General features: G+C 34.2%; 1 protein-coding gene across 1 annotated transcript in view; it reads left to right on the top strand.

Moving 5' to 3' along the window:
* The first annotated feature begins 4,733 nt into the window (after positions 1 to 4,733).
* LOC126778880 (synaptotagmin-7) overlaps positions 4,734 to 25,713 on the top strand; it is a 336,569-nt gene continuing 315,589 nt past the window's right edge. Inside the window, exon 1 of the mRNA XM_050502618.1 lies at positions 4,734 to 4,854. Coding sequence (XP_050358575.1) covers positions 4,841 to 4,854 — 14 coding nt within the window. The 5' untranslated portion in view covers positions 4,734 to 4,840. The remainder of the gene's footprint in view (positions 4,855 to 25,713) is intronic.

Below are 25,713 nucleotides of genomic sequence, written 5' to 3'. Positions count from 1 at the left end.
AATAGCCCAAACGAAGTATTCAGATTTGATAGCATACCCGATCCTCTTTCAGAGGTCCAGCAACGTATGCTATCAATATTGGATTGTTAGTGCGTGGTAACTCGAGGAAAGCGGAGTACGTCCTCTTCATGGCTGTCTCAAGCAACCACTGCAAGGACCTCACCTCATTCACTGTCTAAGGGTCCTGTTACGATATTACTTGTATCTGTGTTTTATTATGTAATTTTGTGTATCAAATAAGATAGTTGAATTCAAACAATTATTACAAAAAAAGTCGAGATAAAAGTCGAGATGGCCTAGTGGTAAGAACGCGTGAATCTTAACCGATGAACGTGGGTTCAAACCCGGGAAAGCACCTCTGAATATTCATGTGCTTATTTCTGTTTATAATTCATCTCGTGCTTTTCGGTGAAGGAAAACATCGTGAGGAAACCTGCATGTGTCTAATTTCATTGAAATTCTGCCACATGTGTATTCCTCCAACCCGCATTGGAGCAGCGTGGTGGAATAAGCTCCAAATCTTCTCCTCAAAAAGGGAGAGGAGGCCTTATTCCAGCAGTGGGACATTTACAGGCTGTTTTATATATATATTATTATTATTACAAAAAATACATTCTTATTTCAAATGTGAAAAAATTTCACTTCATTGTTAAAGTTTGAAATTCATATAAAACCTCGAGATAAAGCTAAGAAATTGAAAACTATAAATAAATAAAAATAACCTGAAGAAGACTACACTACACCACTAAACTACAATTAAGCCATGTTCCGGAATCTCTTAAGATAACAAACATTACAAGGTCAATGTCTTGCAAACTATTATCATATTTATCTCTTATATGTTAAGATTCAGTTTTGTGCGAAACATTTTGTTATCTAAGCGATGATCTGCGTTGATTGTATAGACAAGTTAACTAGCCAAAGAATTATCGTATCATACAAGTTTGAATTCTATTTCCAAGTAAATAACGTTCACAATAAAACAACATCGTTTTCCTATGTCAAAGTCGTTCAAAAACATGCGTTATATGTATTGCAATAAGATACAAAAGAAAGAAAAATTGGTGCATCTACGTTTTATTCTAGAGCTATTTGTCATTGAAATAACAACTTTATATTTATGGTTATAGAGCTCTTAATAATATTAATAGTTAGGAATAGCAGTGCTTTCGAAATTCAATTGCATCTCATTCGATGGTAAGGTATTTTGAACTTTATGGCAAATTAAATAAGGTTCAAATAAGTTTAATTTGAATCTATTATTGCAAAATATGAAATTGTCATGTTCAAATAAAGCTAATTTAGAAGAACAATATATAAATTGAAATATTGGTATATTTTATCATTTTTTAGAGAATTATTGGATAAAAATTCACGATTCTTTTCAATAAAAAAGACTTTATGTGGACTTGGAGTAACCCGTATTAGGGTTAGAAATATTTGTCATGAGTAAAGCGAAACTCGTAGAAGTTTCGCAACGTATCTGTTTTTTATTACCCGACTACGGTGAAGCCAAAAGTAGGGTTATGAGTTTAGCAGGCTATGTACTTATTTATCCTTTTTTATATGGCATAGATAGACATATGGACAAATGGGCAATCACCCATTGGCACTGTAAGAAATATTTACCATCCCTCACATCGCCAATGCGCCACCAATATTGGGAACTAAAATGCTATGTTCCTTGGGCCTGTATTTACACTGGCTCACTCACCTTTCAAACTGGAACACAATACTAAGTATTGGTGTGTGGTGGTTAAATACATGACAAGTGGGTGGTACCTACATAGACTGTCGCACAAAGCCTACCTAATATATAAGTAAGTTAAAGTATGTTGATTTGTCTCCACAATAAAGAAAGCGTTTATCTATCTATTTAGGATAAGATATTAAAGCCTAATTGGTCTAGTAGCTTATTAACCGCGGATACGTTATATCAACTCGATCCCGCAGCCTCTCCGATCCGTGCTGAGGACGGCCATCGCAGTGGTTTTAGTAGGTAAGAATCCCTTATAAGCCAGTTCCCCCATCATGGGGGCCGGGTATTCTTCTGAAGGTTTAGTCAGACCAATAAAACGTTATTCGCTCTCTGTCAAATAATCCTACGTAGTAGTTAGGAGGTTTAAAATCAGTAGGTTTTATACATTCGTGCTTCAGATAGCACATAAGCCCGTTTATCCTGCTCATGATAAGTCATGTTTAATTTACGTTCCATGGAATTTTGAGTGTGGTACAGACAACGCACTTGCTTGCGCAAGTGCACACTTGTGCACATTTTTTATTGCACAGTAGGCTTTTCTTCGTTTTGAATAAGATATTAAGGTGATTACTTTATATATTAAACTTATGTATTTTTTAATTCTGATATTAATAATGGTTGTCAATTTTATTGACGGCATGTCTTTGATCTTCGATTCTACTTATAGATAAGTGAAGTGGAATGACTTAAGTATTTTATTTCATCAGACGACAAAATACAATATTAGTAAAATATTATTTTGTCATTCACAAGAGAAATTAATGTGTTTCTGGTACATTGGTAAGTGGTCATAGCTTTACGTTTACTTTATACTGGCTCACTTACAGAAAATCTGGAATACAGGAATACAAAATGTAATACTTTTATCATCCATACGCACGTATACTGGCTTTAATGCTCATGCTAATGATGATTAAGTCAATTATTTATTTCAAAAGTTTATTTATCTGGCTTAGATTAATTGTACATATTTATTATATATTATATAAAAGCGAACTTAGATAGCAGCGTTTACTAAAATAAAAAAAATATGGTTTTGGTTTTGGTAACTCGTAATATATTAACAAACGTATAATGTATTTATAATTCCCAGACAGACTTCATTTTCATTTATTTATTTGTATAGATTTATAGATTAGTTGTTCTTACCCCAAATAAATAAATAATAATAATAAATAATGTCATGGGACATTATTCACACACGGCCATCTAATCCCAAACTAATCAAAGCTTGAACTATGAAAACCCTACTTTTGTTTACACTACTTTTGTTTTGTTTTTGGACAAACAGACATGATCATACACACAAATGTCTGTCCTGAGTGGGAATCGAACCAACAACCTTCGGCGTGAAAGGCAAGTATCTACCAACCACGCCAACCGGCCCAAAATGAATCTTTATTTTCTATATTGCATAAACTAAAAAATCTTAAAATAATATGTTATTATTACATCAAATATATACCACCAACCAGCATATGAGTCAAATCGATAAGCTTCAAATCTTCTTAGTAAATTTTTTTCATAGTGTCAGTGGATAATTGATCTGATGTAAGAACTCACTAAGGTTACTGAAATGTTTGTATGTAAAAATATAGCTCAAGCTCAATTAAAATTGCCAAATATATAATAATTTTTTTTTTTGTCATTTATTTGTCGAACAGTTTAAAAGGTCACTCGTCTGTTACTATAAAACAGCAGGGGGTGAAATATTTTACTGTAAAGTACACTTTTTATAAGATATCGTAACACTAGCGTTAAAGTATTATTGTTCAAGCGTCAAAATGTTTTATAGTAAATGACGTCATGATTTTGTTACTATGGTTCTACACTTGTTTCTGCCTGCGGTTTCACCCGTGTTTGAGGGGAAGAAGGTTGATAATAGGTTATCTGTAGTTAGGCGTCCTTTCGTGTTTGATATAATCTATCAGCAAAGTTTACATGAATTTTTAATTATTTCTCTATGTAATAATTTTCGAGATATTATAAAAATACGAAATATCAGACAGGATCAATAATCAGGATTAACTGGAAAAACTTTGTTATTATTAAAATAAAAAAAAAAAACAAAGCAATGACAAAAATGCGTTAATGCTTAAGTTTGACAAATTGTTATATATATGTATATAATAATAATAATAATACCATGGGATATTTTTCATACACGGCCATCTGATCCCAAATTAAGATTTTACAGAGCTTGTACTATGGAAACCATACAACTGATATACTACATATACTACTTTTTTTTGTAAATAAATACTTATATAGCCTATATGGGTAGGTTGGCACCCACAGTGGGTGCTTCCCCTGACCATATATTCTATCACAAAACAGCAATATTCAGTATTGTTGTGTTCCAGTTTGAAGGGTGAGTGAGCCAGTGTAACTACAGGCACAAAGGACACACCCTCTTATTTCCCAAGGTTGGTGGCGCATTGGCGTTAATATCTCTTACATCGCCATTGCTTCTGGACACTCATGACCACTTACCTTCAGGTGGCCCAATTGCAAGTCCGTCAAGAGTACAAATTATTTCTTTTCGTGTATATAATGCATATATAAGAAACAAACGAATATATTATGTACGTCATATACCGCGTATTCATTGCTTGATCATTAGATGAACGTATTTAGGAGCCGTTACGGGAAGAATACAGTTTGTATTATAATTGTACGAATAAACAAATTTGTATTCTCATACTTTTAAAATAAAGTTGCTTTTACCGTTTCGTCGCATGAGGGGTTGATACAGATGAAAAAATGTTTAAAGAAAATTGTACCTTATTGGTTTAATATTAGGGTATATTTTTCTTTGCATAAAAATCTTCATACGAAACGCTAAAGCCGGCAAAAGTCAGTCTATTCACGAAACCGGAGGCTTCAACTTGTTTGCAACTCTGTAATATTTATATTCAGTTCCAAATATACGATGCGGCATTCCATTTTTAAAATGTGATTCTTGTAATTGGTTTGGTATATTTTTGAAATTTAAATTTCGGAACAGTGCATTTGGTATAGGAAGAGATATTGTGCAGTGTGTATTTTTATTGCAATTGTGTGAGTTTTTGAACTTTAAGGATGAGTCTCCGAAGGTAGGTTACTACATTAAATTAAAAAAAAAGTTCCATAAAACCTTTTTGGTTCTAATTAATGTTTTTTTTAATAATTAAGAACATATTATTTCAAAACTTTGATTAATATTAATAATATTAGATAACTATAACAAAATAGATTTTTTTTATTCAGATAGTATTTCCCATGCCTACAGATATCATATAATAAAAATAAGTTGCTGCGACAATATTAATAGTAGCCTAGCGCTCAATTGATAATTATAACCGAAAAGTTTAAAGCTGCTTTTTTTTAAGAAAAATCTTTTTTTACGAAATTATCAAGCGAACTTCTTAAGTAATTACAGTTCTACCAGAACTTGTTTATAGCACTTCTTTATTACATTAATTAAAAAAGTACATACAACACTGCACAGTCCCTATATATATAGGGACACGTCTTACAAGATTAAATTAAATTTGGAGTAACCACAGCTTCCAAATGCTTAAACATTTTTCAACATTACCTGTCGACCTTTTCATTGGCCGCTTTCCATCAATATTTTTAACAAATTTAAACATAAACATGTTTACACATTTTATTTATTTATTTCATAGTTACGCTTATATTTTTTCATCATTTAAAGTATACCTAAGTGAGCAACAACTTTTATTTACATGTTAAGTCAGCATATAATATATGTATCATATCAAATTACTATTATTGCATTAAGATAATGTAGACACTGGTAGAGCTTTGTGTAAGCTCGTCTGGGTAGGTACCACACACTCATCAGATATTCTAGCGCAAAAAGCAGTACTTGGTATTGTTGTGTCCCGGTTTGAAGGGTGAGTGAGCCAGTGTAATTATAGGCACAAGGGACATAACATCTTAGTTCCCAAGGTTGGTGGCGCATTGGTGATGTAAGCGATGGTTAACATTTCTTACAATGTCAATGTCTATGGGCGTTGGTGACCACTTACCATCAGGTGGCCCATATGCTCGTCCGCCTTCCTATTCTATAAAAAAACATGTATTTCTTAGTACATAACATTGACTTCCTAATAAATAATTAAAAATAAAATAATGTACATATTAAACATTATATATTATTGTGTTACATGAAACGTATTAAACTTATTGATACCGACGCCGGCGAGCAAATTTTTAGTATCTCGCAAGGACCACTAAAAACTTCTTCAAAAATTAATAATTAGTAAATTAAAAGAGGTTGAATTACCATTTTGGGGAAACGCTTGTTTAGAATTTCATCTTATCAATTGTGAATGTTGATATTATTCTAAAGTTAATTATGCACGAGTTTTATGTAGATACAGCTGTTACAAAATCATCTATCCGAACGTATCTCTAACGACGTAGGGCTCACAGAAATTGGCTTGGATTTTAGAGTAATGTTTGTATCTGTTATGTGATAAATGTTTAATTACTGTTTTGCTTTTGTAACTCATGTAACATGATAAGATGTTATATGTGTGTAGAATGTATTTAAGCTAATTTGCTTTTATAGTTAAATTAGTACACGATACCAGACAGATACCATTTACTTGGTAGGACTTTGTGCAACTTGTTTGTATTTAAAGCTGGTGGTAGGGCTTAGTGCAAGCTCTGGATGGACTGGATAGGTACCACCCACTCTTCAGATATTCGTAAAACAACAATACTTGGTATTGTTGTGTTTCGGTTTGAAGGGTGAGTGAGCCAGCATAATTACAGGCACGAGGGACACAACTTTGTTCCCAAGTTTCCCTTCCCTTAGTTGGTGACGCAATGGCGACGTAAGCGATGGTTAACATTTCTTTCAATGTCAATGTCTATGGGCGTTGGTGACCACTTACCATCAGGTGGCCCATATGCTCGTCTGCCAATCTATTTACAAAAAAGACTGTCTGGGTGCGTACCACTCATCACATAGTCCTCCGCCAAACACCAATACTATTGTTGTGTTCGCCGGTGTTATTAAAGAAACAAAGGCATAACATTTTAGTTCCCAATATTGGTGGCGCTTTGATGTGCATCAGTAGTTAAATTTTCCAGTCTGTCTACCTATTTTAAATAAACAATATATATACATATATATATAAACAATATATATCTTATGAGACCGAAATAACATTAATGGCATTCCAGGCAATGCTTGCTTGGTGGTTTCATACAACTTGCTGCACTCGACGTTATCAGAGCACGTGAGCGCTTCAAGCGCCCCAGGCGTTTTATAATGTATTATAGCTTTAACTGTCGAATTTGCTCAGTAGATAAACATAACGTATCGACTACCTCAGGCGCTTGAAAATAGCTCTAAGAGCTGAGAGGGGCTAGGTGGTACATGATCTTGACCGAAGAACAGCTTTAAATCCGTAAGCACCATCAAGGTTGTATTTCTTCTCGTCTCGGTATTGAAGAAAAACATCGACAGAAAGTGGGCATTATCGGGCCAATGAAAAGTCTTACCTGTCGAAAAATTTTGAGTAGCAGCACAGAGTCTGGAAGATGGGAGTGTGTACACTCCCATGCCACGGAAAGCACTTAAAGCCGCTGGTCCTGTGCCTGAATTCTTACCTGTCGTGTTGCCGACCCATCGGATTATGAGAGTGACGAACTAGAGTGAACCTGTGTTTGCGTACACACTTGAGCGTCCGCCGTGGTTGAAATCGGTCAGGAGGACTTCAACATACATATGTAGCGAAAATTCTGCTACATACCTATAATCTACAAATATTCAATTGAGCAGCGTTAAATAAGCTCCAAACCTTTTTCCTAAAATAGGAGGCTCTTACCCAGCTGGAGGGCATTGTTGCGTTCACTGTGAAGAATATAAACAGGTACCTATATCATGTATTTGCTAACGTAAATACATTTTATAATTGAAAAGGCTACTTCGAAATTCCTCTGCAAATATTGGAATGAAAAGATTTCAAAATCTAATTATTTTAAAAGGCTCCATTTGAAATCCTGATTTCATTTATACATTTTCCACTCAATGAACTAAGGCTAATTGTATTATAATCATGAATACAGAGTAATATTCTTCTATTGATAATTTTGTAAAAAGTAAATCTCTAAATACTTGCTTTTTTATATGGTGGTAAGGATTTGTGCAAGCTCGTCTGGGAAGGTACCACCCACATCATATATTAGTTACCAAAACAAATTTCACCATCGTTTCTAATATACTTGAGACTCCCGCTGTAAGATACATTCAGGCTTTATACATAATGAAGTAAGAACGAAAGACTGTAAATAAAGATATTTTATTTTAGAAAGACGAGTTACTTGCCTTTCGCGCCGCAGGTCGTGGGTTCGATTCCCAAACAGTTCAGACATTTGTCTGTATGAATATGTCTGTTTGTCCTGAGTCTGGGTGGAATCATTTATAAACGTATGTATTTCCAAAAAGAAAAGTAATATATGAAGTATATCAGTTTTCTTCTTTCCATAGTACGAGCTCAGCTTAGTATCAGATGGCCTGGTGTGAATAATATCCCAGGATATTTATTTATTTAAGTAAAACATATAACATCAATAGATACAATATTACAAGAAAAAAACAATAAAACATTTTAAAAATCATCTCGATAAATGTTCCTTTAATTAAAGGTTATCTCAGTATGCACTATCACTTACAATAAATATTAACAAACCGTAAATACGAATTAATCACATATATATAAATATAAACACATGGAATTTGGAAGAGATAAAATTTGGTACAAATTTAATAATTAAAATGGACATACATTTTTTTAACGTTTTTTTTATAGAATTTTTATTAGAAAGAATTTTATAACGAATATAATAGAATAAGAATTTATTACGAATTTTTTATAGAAAGAATAGGTAGGCGGATGAGCATATGGGCCACCTGATGGTAAGTGGTCACCAACGCCCATAAACATTGGCATTGCAAGAACTGTTAACCATTATATCGCCAATGCGCCATCAATCTTGGGAACTAAGATGTTATGTCCCTTGTGCCTGTAAGTACACTGGCTCACTCACCCTTCAAACCGGAACACAACATCAACTTATGTATAAAAAATATTTAGCCACAAATAAAATTATTTATTTTTTGAATTAACTGAGAGCGATATTCCAATACGTGTACAAATAAAATCTTACATATCGCTGCGAGGCATTTCTATTTCATCCAAACTAAAACGATTGTCGCAACTTTCACCAAAACAAATAAACTCTTGCAACTGGACGGTCCAATAAAATATATTCAAGTGTTTTCGATATTGAATATTATGTAACTCGTTACTTTATCGTACGAATATTTTCTGTTAGATAACTTTTATCTTTTTCTTTATATATAATAGATAAGCACCTGATGGTAAGTGATCAACACCGATCATTGGCTTTGTAAGAAATACCTGTTCCTGATATAGCTAATTCGTCACCAACCTTGGGAATTAAGATGTTATATCCTTTGTCTATAGTTACACTGGCTCACTCGCCCTCCAAAGAACACAACACTAAGTATTGCTGTATGGTGATAGGAAATCTAATAAATGGGTGGTGTTTACGACCCATCAGGGGGTACCAATGTGCTCGGAAGTTTTTGACTTTATTACGCTCAGACGGATGGACGTAGCACGGGCACTTTGTTCTTCTAACAGCACAACTATCTTGGTAATAACGATATATTAACTATTTCATTGTCAGCATTATATCCTGACCAAAGGTAAACAGCCTAGCTAGGTGAAAACGACGCCTTAACCATTTTAAAATAAGTCATTCTCAATTGCCCCTCCAATTGAGGGAAAAGTTTTTCTTTATAATGGAGAAGACAATAGACCAAATTCAATCGATTTGTGATTTCGCAACCGCAACCGAGCTACGGTCACTGTCAACGATTGATTAAAGTGACTTAATTATAAAGCCGCAGAACCTCGAAGATTGCATTATTAATATAATCAAGATGATCACATTATTGAATTCGCTAGTTCTACGCTTGAACTCTTTCCGGTCGTGTCGGATTTGCCTGAGATTATGAGTGATGGAAGGGAGAGTGCACTTGTGCTTTTACACATTTTATTATAGTATTATATAATGTAGATTGTAATTTTAAAAAGTATGGAGTTATTCGTTGATTATAGCAGAATAAGTAATAATGCAATTTTATTTAATTATTTTAAAGAGTAACTGCTGAGCTACTTGTCGTTTCTTCTCGGTAAAGTTTACATTTCAGTAGCTTTAAATTTGTTTAATCTTATGAATATGAATTATAAAATGATGAGTTAAATGTTCTCGCAAGAGCCTGCTTGAATAAAGTATACTTTGATTTGATTTGCTATGACCATCGTGACAGAAATCGAACAGGAAGTCAGAGTCATCCTGACCTAAAATGGTTTAACATATTGGCTGTTATGTATTCTTTTATATTTGCTGGAAGGCAAATAACTCCACTCTACCTGATGGTAAATGATAGAATCCCAAAAAAATATTCAAGACATTAAATAAAGAATCTCGCAAGTAAATAAATAAATATAACATTTTCACTTGAATTTAACGAAACGTAAAGGATAGAATAAAACTGTCACACCCAAATCAAGACTTATGTAGATTGCACGACTGATTCCAAACGATTCCAATTCTGTCGATCCTTATATTTACTTTGACGATAAACTATGTTGAAGTGAATTTCTGGTTAAGTTCTTGACGTGATTTATTGTTATGATATTTTTGGTATTTGAAATGAAAAATCATGTATCCATTTGTTACAATATCTTATGTACCTTTAAACGTTAATTCTTAGTTCGCTTTGGTCAAATCCTGCTTTCCAGTCTCAATATCTATTTCGCTAATTTATAAGAATAAAATAAATTTAAACTTAGAAAAACCGTCGAAACCCAGTAGTTACTCTTTTTTGACAATCAATTTACATAGATATTTTCTATAGCCGAGATGGCCAAGTGGTAAGAACGCGTGAATCTCAACCGATGATCGTGGGTTCAAACCCGGGCAAGCACCACTGAATTTTCATGTGCTAAATTTGTGTTTATAATTGATCTCGTGTTTGACGGTGAAGGAAAACATCGTGAGGAAACCTGCATGTGTCTAATTTCACTGAAATTCTTCTACAAGTGTATTCCACCAATCTGCATTGGAGCAGCGTGGTGGAATAAGCTCCAAACCTTCTTCTCAAAAAGGGGAGGAGGCCTTAGCCCAGTAGTGGGACATTCACAGGCTGTTACTGTAGATATTTTCATGTACATAAACGAATAACTCCATAATTTTTAAAATTATCACATTATACAGATGATAAAAAATGTGATGTGATAATCAAACGTGTTCTGTAATGCTAAATTTCAGAAGTGTCCTAGAACAAGTGCACTCTATTCTGTCACTCTCATATTCTGATGGGATAGCATGCAATCAAAGTATACTTTATTCAAGCTCTTGTGAGCACATTTAAACCGTCATTTTACAAGATTAAATTTTAAACCTTGGGCTGGAATGTAGATTTTACCGAGAAAAAACCAAGTTACTCAGTAGTTACTCTTCGATAATCAAGTAACATAGATAATTAAATACAATTGAATTATATATATATATATATATATATATATATATATATATATATATATATATATATATATATAATATAAATATATACATCAACGAATTTTTATAATCCACGATATATAAATTATAAAAGAAGTAGTATATTGCACATATGTTCTATAATGATATATTTCAGAAAATGTGTAAAAGCATAAGTGTACTGTATTTCGTAATTTCATAATCTGAGGCAAATCCGACGGAATAATTCAAGCGTACAACTAACGTATTTAATAATGCGATTATCGTCTTGATTATTATAATAATGAAATCTTCCAAGTTCTGCGGCTTTATATAAAGATTTTTTTCCAACAAACCTACAAGAAACTCTATCTAATTTATTATCTTAAAGTTGTGGAATATATTTTAATATAAATACCTAAAACACCCCAATATCGCTACGGTATCTTAGTAAGGTATTCTACCAGACTGTCGTCACACCTCAATTATTTAATATAGGTTAATATTAGGTAGGAATATTAAGAATTCTCGTAAATGTAATAGTCGAACTTGGAGGCACATTTTCTTTGACCTTGTAAACCGAACAACGAATTTTAAACGTTATTTCATTGGAATATGATTCATTTTTGATCGCACCAATTTCCCTTCATAAAACGTGTTAAAATATGACATTAGGATCTGACAGAAACTTTGTCACCGCATAATGAGTTAAAGTTTTATAAGTAAGGCGAAGTTTCTTAAGTCTTTATTTTAAAAATCGAATTCGTTTTGAATTTCAATGCATTATTTTTATTATGATATTACAATTCAAAAGGTCATATATACAGTTGTGTACTCCACAGGAAATTATAATAATTAACTACTTATTTATGTAATTGTAAGTATGCTAATTGAATAACAACAAATTCTAAATTTGATAATTATTTCGTCTATAAAATGTTATTTCTTTTACTCACTGAATGGTTTTGTACATTGATTAAAAAGAAAAATAATGGCAGGGACTTGAAAAATGGCAGGATTTGAGGCCGGTACGAAATTGTAAGGAGTGTGTACTCAATGTATCTTTAAAATAAGTAATTATATTGAGAAATAAAATGTATATATTACGTTCTTCAGAAGATAATATAATATAATAAAGGCTTTTCAAGAGGCGCAGGATGGTTAAGGATAAATAAATTGTACACTTTCACTCCAAACGATATATTTTTTACGTTTCGTCTTTTAATTTAATAATAATTATTACTACGACATTAACCGCAAACCACGAAGGCACAATATACGAAGGAATGCTATCAGTCTGAGCTTTTATATGCGCATTATTTTGATGTTACATTTCCTTATATGTATATTATTGTATATATATGTAACTTTTGTCTTAATTGTAGTTTTTATTATAAATATATTAGTTAATTTTACAAATGCTTTTATTTTTATGAGTGGAAAATATGTATATTTTTTGAAATATTAACCTAACTAAACTAAGATTTTATGACCCTCCTTCTTTGGAAATGTTTGACAGTAGAAAAGCTATGAGTGGTCGGTACCTACCCAGCGGGCTAGCACAAAGCATGACATCAAGTAAATTTACAAATAAATAAATTTCTTACACAATAATACTCCTTTTTTTTTTTATATATTCGCCGGGAGGGCAAATGACTCTACTCCACCTGATGGTAAGTGGTAGTAGAGTCCAAACGCGACGACGGCCAGTACAGACGGGAAAAACGTTCTGCACTAGCCGCCATCGCCTTGCCGGCCCGCAAGATGCCTCTTCACGCCTCGTTTGAAGGAACCCGGGTTGTAAGAGGAGGTGAACACGTGAGCTGGTAAGGAATTCCATTTTTTGGAAGTGCGACAAAGAAAGGAGTTGCCAAATTTCTTTGTTCGCGATGGAATTGATGTCACAGTAAGGCAAATTTCCCTGCTTTCAAATCGAATATCAGCTCACTTTTCACTTGTCAATTATTCCTTTTTCAATCCTACTCGGTGACTTTTCGGCATTGACAGCTGTCAACGAGTCACATTATGACAGGTCACGCACGGTTCGAGTATTTAGCTAGTTTTATCACCTTTCATATTTTTACTGTCTAACTGCAATTACAATCGAAGAACAAATTGAGAAAATAAATTATAGTGTTGATTTATTATGCAATACAAACATTTCTTTGTTGTTAAGTCTTTATCTACACAAATAAATAAGATTTAATTGTCTGTCTATAATTTCAAAATGCATCTTTTTAAGTTACTATATATTTGCCAGATACAAAAATAATATATATATTTTTTTTAATATATGTAAAAGGATTACCCATTATATACTCATTTTTACTTTCAAAGTTTCGATAACAACTTTAAAAATATTCAATACGAATTTTATATGAAAGATTAACATAAATTATTCAAGATGATAGCCAACAATATCATATCAATATAATGTCAAAGTCTATTATATATAAATAAATAATTCGTCTAGTTGTTTCTCTGTTGTTGTCTTTCTGTTTGAAAGGAAGGAGCTTATTTTGCCACGTTGTTCAAATACGGATTGGTTAATACAAATGTGTCTCAACCGACACGTGATTGTTTCCTCACGATGTTTATCTTCCCCACTGTGCGCGGGATGAAATATAAACACAAATTATGAAGTTAAGTACATACATGAAAATTGAGAACTTGAGCCCGCGATCTTCAATTAAGATACACGTGTTCAAATCCATCATGGTTTATCCCTTGTATATGAATTATAATTATTAATTAACTATAATCGTGCTACATCGTGGGTAATATTACACGACCCGGATGGAGCCACTTTTGATCCCGCAAGTTCTAAAGTTGTAAATTTTTATTTTATTCTTTCTAGCCATCGAACATAGGGCTCTTGCATGACTGTTTTAGTAGGTACTTAATAATAATTAATTAATTAATTAAAGAATGATATTTTATGTTGTTATAAATAAATTTCAGGACTGACCATTGAACTAGGCACCCATTTAGATGTCACTTATTTTGTTGTTGAATTCAACAACCAAGGCATAATATTGAACTTGGCTCTTATTTTACATTTCTGTTTTTGATGGGATATAATTAGAATTCAGAAGTGAAACTGATTTAAAAAAAACTGCGAATCGGTCGTTTTAAAAATAGAACGCCAAACCATATAAATTGATGTAAGCGCGATCTTTATTTTTTAACAACGCTTTTGTATGGATCTAGGAATTTCCTAATTGTATATTATCATGACCAAAATTATATTTGAACATTTTCAGTTATCATAGATAATTGACTGCCTCGTTGGTTCAGTAGATCTAAGATCTCAGATACCGAGGTCCTGGGATCGAACTCGAGGTCAGGTCGATAAAAAGTTATTGGGTTTTTTATGTCGAAGTATATCAGTAGAAGCCCAGAGTCTGAAAGATAAAGTATGTACACTCCCATGTTTTGGAAAACACGTAAAAGCTGTTCTGCGCCTGAATTCTTTCCAATCATGTCGGATTGCTATCCCATCGGATTATGAGTACGAGGAAATCGAGAATGCACCTGTGTTTGTGCACACACTGTGCAATATAATATGTTTTGCGCAGTTTGCTAACCTCTCTTGAGATTGGCGACCGTGATCTAAACCGGTCCGGAGTGTTTTTTGGTGTAAAGTAAAACATTCTAAAAAAACATGCATGAATCGTATAAAATTTTGCGATTTTTGTTTCCACTAACCTATATTAAAGTGGCATGGAGCATTTCTTGTCAGCGTCACAAAGCCTTTCAATAAAATATTCACATTTTTATTTTAGGGTTAAGTCAGATTGAATGAAAACCCTGAACGGTCAGGGTCGAGATTTTAACCCTTCAACATTCGCTACATCTATTTATATGCCACTTTTTGTGTTTGTAAATGTAGGGCGGACGGCCAAATGGACCGATGGATGGTAAGTGGCTTCCTCTGTCGATATATATTGCACTTAAAAAATTGTTATCTATATATAAAATAAATAATAATAATATATAGTTCGTCACGTTTATTCTTCTCTCTTTATCAAATGATATTCTTAGTGTTATCAATAAAAAAATGCTCGTAATGTTCAAATTTTAATATAAAAATTTGACGGGCCGCTTGGTGTAGTTGGTAAATACTAGCCTTTCACACTGAAGGTTGTGGGTTCGATTTCCACCCAGGACAGACATTTGTGTGCATGAACATGTCTGTTTGTCCTGTGTCAGTTGTCGGGTTTCCATAGTACAAGCTCCGCTTAATTTGGGATCAGATAGCCGTGCGTGAATAACGCCCCAGGATATTATTAAAAAATTAATAAATGTTTTACTCAAAGTTTCAATAATTATTATCGATATTCAATCACATAGCGGAGCCTAGTATTTTTTAATATAAATGTACAACAAACTATAGGACATGATATTCTTCATCTCGCTTCTGAAATTTAAACGGTCTCTTATAATTTTACAAGATAAAATTAAATTTAAGCATTCCACCGCTTGGAATTATAGAATCTACCTGAACCGGCATGCTTGCTGGTGTTGACTATTTTCATTAATCATATATATATATATGTATATATGATTATGATATATATATAGATATAATGAAAAGATATATTTACATAGACAAGAAATTGTGTGTCATGTACAGGAATTAATGTGTTCTATCATATAAGCTTTTATGTAATATGCCTTATTTATTTATATTTTTATACAATGTCATTAATATAAAAAAAATAGAATCTCATATATATTTATTTACAGTAACAGTAACAGCCTTTTAATGTCCCACTGGTGGGCTAAGGCCTCCTCTCCCTTTTGAGGAGAAGGTTTGGAGCTTATTCCACCACGCTGCTCCAATGCGGGTTGGCAGAATACACATGTGGCAGGATTTCAATGAAATTAGACATGCAGGTTTTCTCACGATGTTTTTCTTCACCGTCAAGCACGAGATGAATTATAAACACAAATTAAGCACATGAAAATTCAGTGGTGCTTGCCCGGGTTTGAACCCATGATCATCGGTTAAGATTCACACGTTCTTACCACTGGGCCATCTCGGCTATTATTATTTATTTATTGATATCCAAATTATAAATCATAATTAATTATTAAATTTAAGCTGAGAGATTTAGTTTCTACATAACTATTATTTAAGAATGAAAATAATTATATTATATACAAGGCTTAAAACTACCTTTGCTTTTTATAATATAGGTAGGCAGACTGGTAGATGGGCCCTAATAGTAAAATAGTAAGTGTTCACCACCGCACATATACACTGGCATTGTAAGAAATATTCATCATCCCTTATATCGACAATGCACCACCTCCCACATAAAAAGTTCCAACCGGAACACAAATATTAAGTAAGTGTTTTGCGGTAAAATATTTCATAAGTGGGTGGTACCTTCCCTGACAGGTTTGTACGAACCCTATCAAGTATATATAAATTAAATATTAATTTTAATACGGAAATGAAAAAGAGCAACTGCCGCTTTTTAATATTTGCTGGTGGAATTCGACATTATATTAATTTGAATGAAGGCCAGTCGTCCAATGTTCATTTCATTTTTTATCAATCAATCAATTATCAATCGCTATTCACTGCTGAATATAAGCCACTCTTAAGGTGATCGAAGTTAAGAAGTTCGAATTTTACTGGTGGTAGGATTTTGTGCAAGCTCGTCTGGGTAGGTACCACCCCCTCATCAGATATTCTACCGCAAAACAGCAATACTTGATATTGTTGTGTTCCGGTTTGAAGGGTGAGTGAGCCAGTGTAATTACAGGCACAAGGGACATAAAATCTTAGTTCCCAAGGTTGGTGGCGCATTGGATATGTAAGCGATGGTTGACATTTCTTACAATGCCAATGTCTAAGAGCGTTGGTGACCACTTACCATCAGGTGGCCCATATGCTCGTCCGCCTTCCTATTCTATAAAAAAAAAAGTTCCAGGTTCTTCTATCACATCCAATTCAGTGCAACTTAGTTCCCAAGGTTGGTGGCGCATTGGCTATAAGCGATGGTTGACATTTCTTACAATGCCAATGTCTAAGGGCGTTTGGTGACCACTTACCATCAGGTGGCCCATATGCTCGTCCACCTTCCTATTCTATAAAAAAAAGTGTATAATGACGATTCAGAAGTGAAATGATTTCCTTTCTTTAAATAATACATATTTACTTTTCTATGACTTCACGAGTAACCAATTATGAAAATAAATTTAATTAATAAATATATTCTACAACAGTAAGCTATGAAAATAAGTTAAAGCCAAGCCAAGCCAAAGCGCTTGGAAGCTCGGACTTATGAGCCTTCCGGTTAAATTTTCACGGAGAGAAAATGTTAAAAAATAAATGTATCTGACAAGACGGGGCCGCGAGAAAAGAAATACGGTTGTAAAAAAGTATAGCTTTATTTATTTGAATGTAGGATTTATTAATTTATTTTTATTTATAAATAATTTAATAATATTTACTTATATATACGAGAACGTTCAATTCATATCGCGCCTGAATAAAGCGGGTGAAAATGCGAATCGCAGGCTATTTATATAATAAATATTACATATTAAATTTTCTCTGAAACGCGTTGCTACGTCTATATAAGTTGTATGCATATTGGTTAAGCAGTCTTTCCAGTCAGTAATTACAAAATATTAAACATAAATGTACATCGTTAACTGAGTCCTTGGATTAGTGGCTAAGTCCATAGATACCGAGGTCCTAGGTCCAAGCCCGGGCTATTACAAAGTTATTAGGTTTTTCAATCGAGGAAATCTCAATAGCAGCTCGGAGTCTATAGATTGGCTTTCTTGTCGAATCGGATTTTCCCTCACTTCCGATTACGATTAGGTAATAGAAGGAACATCTGTGTTTTTGCACATACTTGTGCATTGTATTATAGTTGTATTCACTTTAATACAATCACTTTGAAACCGAGATGGCGCTGTGGTAAGAACGCGTGATTCTTAACCGATGATCGTGGGTTCAAACCCGGGCAAGCACCACTGAATTTTCATGTGGTTAATTTGTGATTATAATTCACCTCGTGCAATACGGTGAAGGAAAATCGTGAGGAAGCCTGCATGTGTCTAATTTCACTGAAATTCTGCTACATGTGTATTCCATCAACCCGCATTGGAGCAGCGTGGTGGAATAAGCTCCATAAGTTCTTCTCAAAAAGGGAGAGGAGGCCTTAGCCCAGCAGTGGTACATTGATACTGTTTAAGGCTGTTACTGTTAGTACTATTCACTTTTAAAACTGTTTATTTTTTTTAATAAAAAAAAAACGATGTAATAAATACAGTTATAATATATACAGCTGATATAGCCCAGTAGTAAACAGTACAGTAGTTTGAACTGGTGGCAGGGCTTTGTGCAAGCTCATCTGGGTAGGTACCACCCACTCATCAGATATTCTACCGCAAAACAGCAGTACTTGGTATTGTTCTGTTCCGGTTTGAAGGATGAGTGAGCCAGTGTAATTAAAGGCACATGGGACATAACATCTTAGTTGCCAAGGTTGGTGGTGCATTAGCGATGTAAGCGATGGTTAACATTTCTAACAATGCCAATGTCTATGGCCAATGGTGAGCACTTACCATCAGGTGGCCCATATGCTTGTCCGCCTACCTATTCTATATAAAAAAGTACTACTTAGACCCATTAATCCATGTTTTTAAGACTTATTAATATAAATAGTAGATATTATACTTTTTGGACAGGCAAGGAAAAGTAGAAAATTTTAAATAAAATTACAGAACAACTTAGTAACAGCCTGTAAATGTCCCACTGCTGGGCTAAGGCCTCCTCTCCCTATTTGAGGAGAAGGTTTGGAGCTTATTCCACCACGCTGCTCCAATGCGGGTTGGTGGAATACACATGTTACACTAATTACAGGCACAAGGGACATAAGTTCTTGGTTCCCATGGTTGGTGGCGCATTGGCGATGTAAGCGATGGTTAACATTTCTTAAAATGTCAATGTCTATGGGTGTTGGTATCCACTTACCATCAGGTGGCCTATATGCTCGTCCGCCTACCTATACTATAAAAAAGTAGTTATAATACGTCAATTATACCCGAACATTGCGGGCTCGCTCTACTGAAATTTGCATGTGTCGAATAAGAACCATAGTCATTTGCATTGGAACAGTGTGATGGAATGAGCCTCATCCTCAAAAAGAATAGCCCAGCAGTGGGATAATAACAAGCCTGTTATACATGTTATACAATTTAAGGTGAAAAAAGAGACTTATCGTGAATAGGTCGAATTAAAAAAAAACCTACCACTTTTATAGCATGTGACGTAATGTTTCAGGGAAGCTATTTAGTATTGGGAGTTCACGTTTGCGTTAAACGGCGATTATTTCCGTTCCAACTAATCTGGAACAGAAATACCCTTCATGTCGATCCATTTCTCTTTAAAGCGATTTTCATTTTTAACTAGCCACTAGATTATGCGTTTACATAAAACGTGTATATTGAAGAACTATAATAATAATAAATAATGTCCTCCAGACCGATTTTGGCCACGGCGGCCAATCTCAAGAGAGATTAGCCAACTACGCAGGAGATATTATAGTGCACAAGTGTGTGCGCAAACACAGTTGCACTCTCTATTTCCTAACTCTCATAATCCGATGGGACGGTCATTCGACACGACCGGAAAGAGTTCAGACGCAGGACCAACGGCTTTACGTGCTTTCCGAGGCACGGGAGTGTACACACTTCCAACTTCCAGACTCCGGGCTGCTACTGAGGATTTTCTGAAAGAAAAACCCAATAACTTTTTATTGGCCCGACCTGGGAATTGAACCCAGGACCTCCGGTTCTGCAGCCTTATATCAAGCCACTAGACCAACGAGGCAGTCAACTATACATTATATTTCAAAATTAAACGAGTGACATAAAAAAGGAGTTTTTTCATAGTACCCATTGATGAGACGTAGGTATTAAAATAATTGTAACATTTTATTCCAATAACAGAAAGAGTAATATTTTAAACGAACATTAGATTGTCATAATCAATGCGATTAATTAATAGTTTAAATTTCATTTCCAAAGAAGCGATAACAACATCACCGATATTCAATACGCCATTTTTTCATGAATCCATAATTATGAAATAAAATACCACGTCTTGACCGATGACGTCATGTCAATTCAATATCAGTGTTAATTATTTATCTGTACTTTTCCCGCCATTTGAAAATCGAATTATCGTTAACATTAATATGAGAAATTAAATCAGTACAACGAACGAACACAGCGTGTTCCAATTAGCTAATCTTGTTACAACCGGCATATACAGGATGTATGAAAATGACTTGATTACATAATCGGATGAGTTCCTTGATATAATTAGACGAGTAACATCCCTGCGGCAATGAATAAATTATGATCTCTAGCAAATCTTCGTTATACAATAAAATAGAAGCGGAGATGGCTCTGGGAATAGAATGTTCTTGAATTTTAATAGAAATAGTTGAATGTGCCCGTTTGGGGTATGTACCGCACACTAATTTATTGTATTTATATTATTCTACCGCTAAGCCTTTGAAGGTTGAATGAGCCAGTGTAATTATGCCACAAGCCAACATCTAAGTTACCAGGGTTGGTGGCGCATTGACGGTTTTGGGTGAGGGTGAACAATTCATCCTAATAGGTAGGTATTAGTTTCTATATTAACTGTGATAAACAGCAAAAGTTGTTGCAAATAGTATTTAAGTTTTCCAATTAATAAAGCCTAGTAGACGTCGTTAAGCTTAAATATATTTTCATTGCGATAATGAATGGCATGGAAGCTGTACTGTAGCGCCATCTAGTGGTGAGTTGGGTGTCGAAGTGCAAATGTCCAACAGACATAAGATTAAAAATAAAGAAGAAACTTTGGCATCAGATTCAATCACCTTAGTTTGAAAATCAAATTCTTCCAATAAAAAAAAAACAAATTTAATTTAATTAAGTTAATTCAACGGAATATCTGTGAATATAGTATACTAAGTTAAATATGCAATGAAATAGTAAATAAGCAAAGTGCAGTTAAGCTATATATAATAGTAAGTAGGTCGCTGATGCATGTTATGATTGCTGTGCAATGCATTAAAATATAATAAATCTTATTAATTATGGAGCTATAAAATGTTTTAAAAAGATTAAAAATATAAAATAAGCCACAGATAAAAAATCTAGTTATGTATTCATTAACAAAATTACATACACATTTTATCAATATTGCAAAATCTATAGACATCTCACGATTAGGTTTTTTTGTTATCCGTAACAGCCTGTGAATGTCCCACTGCTGGGCTAAAGGCCTCCTCTTCTCTTTTTGAGGAAAAGGTTTGGAGCTTATTCCACCACGCTGCTCCAATGCGGGTTGGTAGAATTCACATGTGGCAGAATTTCAGTGAAATTAGACACATACAGGTTTCCTCACGATGTTTTCCTTCACCGTAAAGCACGAGATGAATTATAATCACAAATTAAGCACATGAAAATTCAGTGGTGCTTGCCCAGGTTTGAACCCACGATCATCGGTTAAGATTCACGCGTTCTTACCACAGGGCCATCTCGGCTTTTTTTTGTTATCGGAACCCTAGATTCTGGATTATAACCTAAAAATGTAAACCATAATTTAGAAATGACCCAACTATGGATAGACTGGCCGAACACCACCCAGACGTATTAATAAGTCCAAAATCCTACGACGACAACTTACATCCTGTCAAGGAAGTCAACTGGCACACATTCCGAGTCCAAGATGAAGTCACCTGGACTAGGACCAGTCAAGTCCTTACATGAGATATATTAATACCATATATTGATCATTTTTTAAATCCTGAAACGTAGAATGTAATGCTAGTATTAAAAAAGCAGGCATATTGAAATAACCTTTTTTAAGGGGGACGGGCAAATGGGCCACCTGACGTTAAGTGGTCTTCATCGCTCATATACATTGGCGATGTGAATAGTAACCCTTACATCGCCAATGCACTACCAACCTTGGGAACTGTTCTGTCCCTTGTGCCTGTAGATACTCTGGCTCGCTCACCCTTCAAACCAGAACGCAGCAGTACTATGTATTGCTGTTTAGCGGCAGAATATCTGATGAGTGGGTGGTATCCACTCAGACAGGCTTACACAAAGTGTAGGACTTTGTGTAAGATTCACCAAAGTATGATACACCAAAGGCTCGGACAACACGTCTGTAAAGATACACCAAAAAAAACCTTTTTCCAAGATCGAAGATTACACGTAGATTTTTGTTATGACTTTTGTTACCGTATGATTTATTATCAGTCTATTCTATTCCGATCCGTGCACTAAATTGAATTTCTTTTGAAATTTGTACGTGTCACAGAGCCATTATTTAAATCGAGCGCAATATTTTTCCGTTTAATAACAAAAGAAACGATTATAGGATAAATTTGTTCTCTGTTGTATGTTTGTTCATTTGCAAAGTAATTTCTGTAAGAGCGATGATAGTTCAGAGAATCTTTTTTTTTGTTATTTCATATAGGTAATTTGTATAATAGTATTGGCACTACAAGAAATATTAACAATTTCTTACATCACCAATGAGAACCAACTTTGGGAGCTAAGATGTTATATCTCTGGCCCGTAATTACTGGCTTTTTTTAACGCTGAAAAAAGACGTTACGCGTTTTTCCCACGGGAACAGTGTGGGGGTATGTGGTGCTCATCGGTGTCCAAGGCGTCGAGTGCGCCCCGAACATCGGAATACCCACCAAAAAACCAGCGGCACCCTTTCCATCTTAACGAGGAGCGCCACGGGTTCGCTTTCGCATGCTACCGTGCTATAATCACTCAATATTCAATTCAATCTAAAACAATACTAAATTACAAAAGCAATAAAAAAATATCTTAAAATTTGGAATTAGTTCTTAATAATTACGTATTATGAGTCAAAAGTATTGAAGTGACTCTGTGACTTCGTGACTAGCAGAGATGTTGCCTACACCAAGCTGTTCATTTTGGAACAAATTCGATATTCAATATTCGACTCCAATGTTAAATGTTTATAACTGACTAATAGTGACACGCTATTTTGATGCGTATTTCATTTGAATGTTATCATTTTCAAAGCCAATATCGCATAATATCACGTTATTAGATATTACAACTGGATTCTGCGTCTAATATTGAGTTTGTTGTAAAACAATGTATGCGTGTTAAAGAATGTAAACAAACAATGTAAACAATGTATATGCTTTTATGTATGCGTGTTTTATTGTTTACTTAATGTTAATCCTAATTATATCGGAGGTTGATTATATTACAAGAAAGATCTTTTCAAATTCCTATTTCGAAGTTCAATCTTTAATAAACAGCCGTATGTAACAGAGTAGAAAAATATCGTGAATAAAATAAATATATTTTTCTATGCATGACGTATAAGACTCAGAACAGTGCGTCAAAACGTTTGCCGTCGCGGCATACGAATCAGTCTTACAGTTAGACGCTTCGGATACAAATAAATATTTTTTACAAAACTGGATTTAATCGCGATTATATAAATTTTACTCTCGATCTTTCGAAAGAAATGCAGATGTATCATTCAACTCGCTACCACGGCTGGTGCAATTATGTCGAAACGTAAAGCGAAACAAAAGAATGCATAATCGCTATAAATATTTATTATGACTAGAATCATTCGTACTTAATATTTTTGCAAACTGTAATTGTTCAGTACTTTTTTAAAGATATACAGTAAAAAAACAGTAACAGCCTGTTAATGTCCCACTGCTGGGCTAAGGCCTCCTCTCCCTTTTTTGAGGAGAAGGTTTGGAGCTTATTCCACCACGCTGCTCCAATGCGGGTTGGTAGAATAAATGTGGCTGAATTTCAATGAAATTAGACATGCAGGTTTCCACACGATGTTTTTCTTCATCGTCAAGCACGAGATTGATTATAAACACAAATTAAGCACATGAAAATTCAGTGGTACTTGCCCGGGTTTGAACCCACGACCATCGGTTAAGATTCACGCGTTCTAACCACTAGTCCATCTCGGCATTTTTAAAAGATACATAATTTTTTTAATTATAAATTCTAAATCAATACACGTACTTCGCTTCGTTGTGGACGTTAAGACGATAAATAGATATTTTAAGTGGGAATCTTACAAAAGCAATGGGCGATGGTGTCTACTTATAATCAGATGGTACATTTTCCAACATAACAAAAAAAAAATAGCCAGCAAATAATTCAACATTGTACTGGATTCATTATTAGATAAAAAGCACATTATTGTAGTATGATTCTATTTACATATTGTAATTTTATTTTATCTTAGAGGGGATTTGACGGTCGCTTCGGGTCTTACTTAGCGCAAAGGTTATCAGTACAGCGTGGAAACGGGGCCTGGGTTGTAGGCAGCTTTGCGTCAAGTGTCGTGGGATACATTTAAATTATTATGATTGATTACTTATATATGAAGAATTTGTGAAATTAATGATAATTTTGACAGGCCGGTTGGCGTGGTGGGTAGATACTTGCCTTTCACGCTGAGGGTTGTGAGTTCGATTCCCACCCAGGACAGACATTTATGTGCATGAACATGTCTGATTGTCCTGAGTCTGGGTGTAATTATCTATATAAGTATGTATTTACAAAAGCAAAGTAGTATATCAGTTGTCTGGTTTTCATAGTACAAGCTCTGCTTAACTCGGGATCAGATGGCCGAGTGTGAATAATGTCGCAGTATATTTAATTATATTACATATTATAATTGTAAAGTTTCAACTAGATACGACAGATAGAAATATATTTTAATCGACAACCCAGTAAAAATATCTACAGGAACAAGAGACATAACTACTTACTTCCCAGGGTTGGTGGCGCATTGGCGATGTAATGAATGCTTAACACAAATAAACGTGGAAGCTTAGAATCCTTTGTGCTCATAATTACACTGGCTCATTCAACTTATAACCAGAGATTTCTTAGTGTACGGTCAAAAACTTCGACGTAATTTCGTCAGCGCTTGTCAAAACTGTAACTTGGTTACCATTTAAATGGAGTTAGTGATTAACATTATAGAAACGATTACATTCCATTCTATCACTTTGAATGATTGTCAACTTGTCTACGACTTTTCTATTCGTTTGTATTGACCACGTGACTAAACTTTGAGATGACGTCATGCCCATATATTTGATTAGTTTTCTATTAGCGATTACGATTATAGAATATCAACTTTGCTAAGGCACAAAACAATACTAACTAGTGTTTTGCGACAGAATTGATAATTGGGTGGTATCTATTCAGACGGGCTTGGATAAAGTTGCACAAAGCCCCACTACCAAGAAATATTAAAAATAATGTATTATCTGTGGAAA

The sequence above is a fragment of the Nymphalis io genome, chromosome 27 (genome assembly GCF_905147045.1).
Source record: "Nymphalis io chromosome 27, ilAglIoxx1.1, whole genome shotgun sequence".
Lineage (NCBI taxonomy): Eukaryota > Metazoa > Arthropoda > Insecta > Lepidoptera > Nymphalidae > Nymphalis > Nymphalis io.
This window is presented reverse-complemented; position numbering and strand designations above follow the sequence as displayed.